General features: G+C 46.3%; 1 protein-coding gene across 1 annotated transcript in view; it reads right to left on the reverse strand.

Annotated features, from left to right (window-relative positions):
• Nucleotides 1-3,305, reverse strand: part of GDA (guanine deaminase) — a 28,596-nt gene extending 25,291 nt beyond the window's left edge. Inside the window, exon 1 of the mRNA XM_031054330.2 lies at nt 3,180-3,305. Coding sequence (XP_030910190.2) covers nt 3,180-3,302 — 123 coding nt within the window. The 5' untranslated portion in view covers nt 3,303-3,305. The remainder of the gene's footprint in view (nt 1-3,179) is intronic.
• Between the last annotated feature and the right edge of the window lie 2,695 nt (nt 3,306-6,000).

Here is a 6,000-nt window from a genome sequence, read left to right on the forward strand (position 1 = left end):
CTAACACTAGTGCACAAATAGTTCATTCATTTCTGATGTGTTACCTGTGTGGTGCTAAAGGATCCAAAGATAAGGAGCTGAGACCTCCCTACCCTGCTCAGGCCTCTTTTATTCCCAGACACAGAATCATAGAATCAGCTAGGCTGGAAAAGACCTTTAAGATCAAGTCCAGTGGTTACGTCAGGACTGCCAAGTCCACCACTAAACTGTGTCACTAAGCGCCTCATCTACATGACATCTGAACGCTTCTAGGGATGGTGACTCCACACGCTGGCTCATGTTCAGCCATCCGTCAGCATCCCCAGGTCCTTTTCCTTTGAGCAGCTTTCCAGCCACTCTTCCCTAGGCCTGTAGCATTGCATGGGGTTGTTGTGACCCATGTGCAGGACCCAGCACTTTGCCTTGTTGAACCTCATACCATTGGCCACAGCCCATTGATTTAGCCTGTTCAGGTCCCTCTGCAGAACCTTCCTATCCTCCAGAAGATCAACACTCCTGTCCCTCTTGAGGTCATCTGCAAATTTACTGCCCAAAGCTCCTCCATCGATGCATGGCTGGTCCACTAAACTACGCAGCAGCCCTGACGCAATAAAGTCTGAATGCCTCCAAGCACCACAGTGCAAATAACTTTGCTACCAGAAGAACAGGAAATGAATGTTACTGGCTGGAGAAACACATAGGTTTGGGGTTTTTTTTTTATCCAGTAGTGCTTGTGTTATCTTTGTTTCTGGCTATCATAAATGAACATATATGTAAGGGGTCCATCCTTGTTTCCCCTCCCACATGCTTCTCTTCCCTCCTTGTTCCCACAGAGAATAGTTGACTATTGCAATTAGACATGATGCCTATTGCTTGCCTAGTTCCAAAAACTGGAATGTGATGCTAGCTGAGAGGCAGGACCCAGCTCCTGAATGAACAGCCCAACCCTCTAAGAAAGGCTAAGCAACAAACTCCAGATGGATGTTGGTGTCTTGGTACCTTCTCTCCTTATACAGCTAACACACGTCACATGTTATCCCAGCTGGCTTAAATTAAACACTTATGTTTGGCAAGACATAACAGTATTAACTTTTATTCCACAACACTTGCTCTCTTCACAACACTTCTCTCTTCAAGGGGAGTTTTAGCTTAACACTAGTTCTATTTACTTAATATTCTATTCAGGTAATTACACCACTATTTCAACTATTTCACTATTTTCACCTTTTGCACCTGCGTCTATTTCTTTTACTCTGAGGAACAGTCATCTTTCTATTTGCATTCCTCAAGAGTGGCACCACACTGCTCTCCAAACTGCTCATTTAGACACAGTCCTGATTCTGCCAACTTAATAATAACTTGGGTCTTCATACTTGAAAGCCGTATTTTCCTTGCTAAAACTCCCTTTAAACCTACAGGCAAAGCACAGAGAGCTGACATTTCACTTGTGGCCTTTGTCAGCCAAGTGTCCCCACTTGCAGTGGAGGTCTGGGAATTGTTTCCGTGGCACTGGTTGTATGCACCTGTCCCTTGGAGGACATGCTCATACCGGAGAACAAGACCTAGCTGTTCACAAATGATGAGCTGTTCCCCCTGTCAGAGACAGTGAGAGATTTTTCTATGATGGAGTCAGCAACATGAATCAGAAGAATGATACCTATTTAGTTACTGCTCTGGGAGTAGTACTGGAATAGTTTTGGTCGAAAATTTGGACAATAAAGGTAAGTAATTTTCTAACCACCATGTCCTCCTTGAAGAGCCAGCTCTTCAGTGATTCCACTGAAAGTTCTGTATGAGATTAAATTACAAATGATAGAATAAAAGGTGTCAAAACTCACTATTGTCAGGTCCTGGAATAGTAAAATGCCAAGAATGTGTATTATAAAGAGAAGCAAATGGAAGTCCTTGTGACTGTATTCTGTTGGGAATTTTGGACAACAGTGGTGTTCTACTGGAAAACACTTATTTTAAAAAACATAGCTGCATGGGAATATTCCAATTTATGCAAGGAAAACTATATCCTTGTCCACTAGGACAAGGGAAGAGATCCTTAGATACAACTTACTGAAGTACCTGCTTTTCAAGAAAAATCACTTAAAGTCTTGATTTCCCATGGATGCTGAGTAGAAACCCTTTTCTGGAAATTGCCATTACAGACAGCAAGAGAGGTATGAGTCTCTGCCTCCTGCACCCACATTACATAAACCAAACCCTTTTTTCATTCATAGCTCTATTGTTTAAGTTGACAGCAGCCAATACTGAATTATGTAAGCTTTCATTCCCCACCCATACAAGAAAATACAGCTTCTCTGAGACTTTGCTATGCCTTGCACCACACTCCTCAAGAGCTGTAAGATGGCTGTCCTTAAGCAGGCCCTCATGGGCCTGTATGAACAGAGGAAAAAAATACTGTAAGGGCTGAAAGTGTGCTTTGCACAGATTTCAAATGGTACTGACACAATGAAGCCTGTTATTCAGCCATAAGAAAGAAAATTACCTCTTTTTATTATCTATATAAGGTACCTATATATGTTATTTCTATAAAAAAAAAACTCGGCCTGTGCCACTAACATGCCCCATGTCATCACCTTCCTAACTCCTTGTAGGTATATGTCATGCTTTATCTTGTGACAACAGAAAAACCCCAACAAATATAAAGCCTTAGTCAGAAGACTGTGCACGAGTAAGGGGGGATATACTGTACGCACAGTCATTATTTTGGTACTCAGAGATTGAAAAACACTCTTGTGAAACTGAAAGAAAACCGACAGAATGTGAAAGCAAGCCCTGAGCAGGCGCGCTGCTGTTTTGCAAATATTTAGCGCACTTCAAAACTAAATTTAAGCTACCTGCAGACTCGTTCAAGGAGATAACGCGCCATCCCAGCTATCTCCAGCTCCTACGAACAAGAAACCGCTTCTCCGCAGCTCTTCTGCCGCCGGACACGGAGTACTTGGGAGTGCGTAATTTTGCCACTTTCTCCCTAGAGCCGGCAGGGGCGGCTCTACGCCTCCGGTCCGCGGCTCGGTCTGCCCCGGTCCGCTGACTGGGACCGTAAATGGTCGTTTTCACCCCGACCCAGGGGGCTGCCGGCGGGGACCAGGCATCTGAGTACTCCGGCCACGGTGGAGAAAAGCGGGACGGTGCTCGGGAACCCCCGCGCCCCCCTGCAACGCGCCTTCTCCCGCCCCCACGCTCACCGTCCCGTTCTCGTCCACCCCCAGCAGGTGTTCGTGGAGGACCTCCATGGGCGCCGAGGCGTTGGAGTGCACGAAGGTACCTCTGAAGACGTGTGCGAGCGGCGGACGCTGCGGGGAGTCCATGGCTGCTGCAGTGGCGAGCAAGCTAGCGGCACCCGGCGGGGCTCTCTGCGCTGCGCCGCGGAGGAGGCGGTGGGGAGCTGCCAGCCAGCGGGCTGCCGCCCCTCCGTGTCTCCCGCTGCCGGCGGCGGTTTCCTGGAGCTGTCACCATCTCCCCACCCCCTGGTGACTTTCTCTTCGGGGACTGGTTTCAGCGAAGGGAGGGCGGGAGGCAGGGTAGCCCCTCTCCCTTTGCCCTGCTGCCGCTGGGCGGGAGGTGCCCGCGGGCTACCGGGACGCGACCGAGAGGAGCGCTGGGTGCCCCCCAACCCAAACCGACCCGCATTCCCGACCAGCCGCAGGGATGAGGGTCCCCCCTCTTACAACAGGCGCAAAAGGCTGGAGCAATGCCTGGTGGGGTTGGGAGTCCCGATGAGTTCCCGGGAAGCGCTGAGACATGTTAACTAGGCACTTGGCAACACTTTGTGTGTGCCTGGCAGCCAACTTCTGCAACCGAGCTGAAGGCTGCAGCCACTTTCCAAAGTTTCATGTACAAAAAGTTGACTTTGTAAGCCTGCTGTGCCGCAGGCTGCCAGCAGTTGGTAACCTGTCTCTCTGCCTGGAGCACTAGGAAATTTATCGGACGTTTTCAAGAGAATAGACTAATTTTAATATAAGCATGTGTTTGGAGGTGGCAGTTACTGCTTTGTTTCACCTGTTCTGTCATACTCCATGACCCAAGATTAATCTCTCAGACTGACTCAGTCCTCAGCTCCTGTACTGCACTTTAGTACCTTATGGGAGTAGAAAATAGATGCCAGCTGAGGTACCAGAATGTGGGCAGTCAAATGCCTTATTCAGTGGAGGTGATGGTCTACAGAAAAAGAGAAAACAGCCTCAGGAAAAGAAATGGCAAGGGAAAAAATGGTTTTGTTAATACAGAGAAACTAGAACTATATTCTGCTCCAACAACCTGTCAGGAACACGTGAGAAGAGGTTTGCCTCTGGGAATACTGAAATAAGACTTCATGGGACCAGAACTACATACACCATGAGTAACACCTGAATTCCCCTTTGAAGACACCTCTTTTGTCAGGTTGTGAAATGATGAATGAACTTGGCACCCAGGGCCCTGGCACCGTCATTCTCAAAGCTCAGTTGCAAAGTTTATCATTACATAGTTTATCACTAAAAGACCTTTGCACTTCCCACTGTGCTGACACCATACAAATGCATAGCAGATTATCTTTGCTACAAGTTCTTCAGGTCAGCTGGGGGAAGAAAGAAAGATAGTGGAAAAGCACAGAATGAATTTAATTTTGGTCTGCTGTGGGCAAGTCAACAGCCTACATCTTGACTTCTTTTCTTTAGGTTCTGTGAAGGAAATTTCATAAATAGTGGACTTACTGATGCCAGCTGAATGATCTTACTTGGACTCTGCTATCAGCTTAGTCAGGCCATAAAGTGTCAAAAATAAAATGGACATGTTAAAGTGTTGCTGATTAGTTAAATTAGTTGCTGATATTGGTAATTTCTTGTGAGAGGTCTTGTAGTTTAAAGAGACTCCCAGCGAGATATAATGGATTTTTTTAAGGCACATGGTGGTTTTGTTATCATATTTCTAATCTCTTTGACATGAGAAGTTAGGAAACAAAGCACGAATTAATCTTGCAGGTTTGGAGAAGAAACCAGCATGAAAATCTTTAATGCAATTCAGTTTGCTTACAACACTGTAATGCTTCCTGCTTCCTTGAATAAGTAGAGTCATAGTTATTTTAAAGAAATAGCACCAAGAGTCTTTTAAATTAGCACTTGCAAAAGCCCTCTTAGAAAGGTGTTTCTCAGGGTGATATTTATGCATTTTTTAAGGCTGCAGCTGAAATTATCTATAATCCAAGCTGTCATGCCAGATGAAGCAGATTGAAGGAGGTGATCCTGCCCCTCTACTCTGTTCTTGTGAGACCTCACCTGGAGTATTGTGTGCAGTTCTGGTGTCCTCAACATAAAAAGGACATGGAACTGTTAGAACAAGTCTAGAGGAGGGCCATGAGGATGATCAGGGGACTGGAGCACCTCCCGTATGAAGACAGGCTGAGAAAGTTGGGGCTGTTCAACCTGGAGAAGAGAAGGCTGCGTGGAGACCTCATAGCAGCCTTCCAGTATCTGAAGGGGGCCTACAGGGATGCTGGGGAGGGACTCTTCATTAGGGACTGTAGTGATAGGACAAGGGGTAATGGGTTGAAACTTAAACAGAGGAAGTTTAGATTGGATATAAAGAAGAAATTCTTTACTGTAAAGGTGGTGAGGCACTGGAGTGGGTTGCCCAGAGAGGTTGTGAATGCTCCATCCCTGGGGGTGTTCAAGGCCAGGTTGGATGAAGCCTTGGGTGATATGGTTTAGTGTGAGGTGTCTCTGCCCATGGCAGGGGGGTTGGAACTAGATGATCTTGAGGTCCTTTCCAGCCCTAACCTATGATTCTATGTAGAAAATTGTCTTTATGAAGGATAAAGAGTGAGAGATCAGCTGTTTCCACTGAATAACGAAAGATAGAAGGAATAGAGCTGAGAAATGGGGTGAACAGAGATAAAGCCCCAAAAAGGTAAGATCACTTGCTCTTCTGTGAACAGAGGAGTGAAAATTACTTTCCTCAGCAAGAGCTACTGCTAATGCAACTTTGCTTCTGCCACCATGGGCAGCAGCTAGTCTAATGTTCAAAGGTAGC

The sequence above is a fragment of the Melopsittacus undulatus genome, chromosome Z, assembly GCF_012275295.1.
Source record: "Melopsittacus undulatus isolate bMelUnd1 chromosome Z, bMelUnd1.mat.Z, whole genome shotgun sequence".
Taxonomy (NCBI): domain Eukaryota; kingdom Metazoa; phylum Chordata; class Aves; order Psittaciformes; family Psittaculidae; genus Melopsittacus; species Melopsittacus undulatus.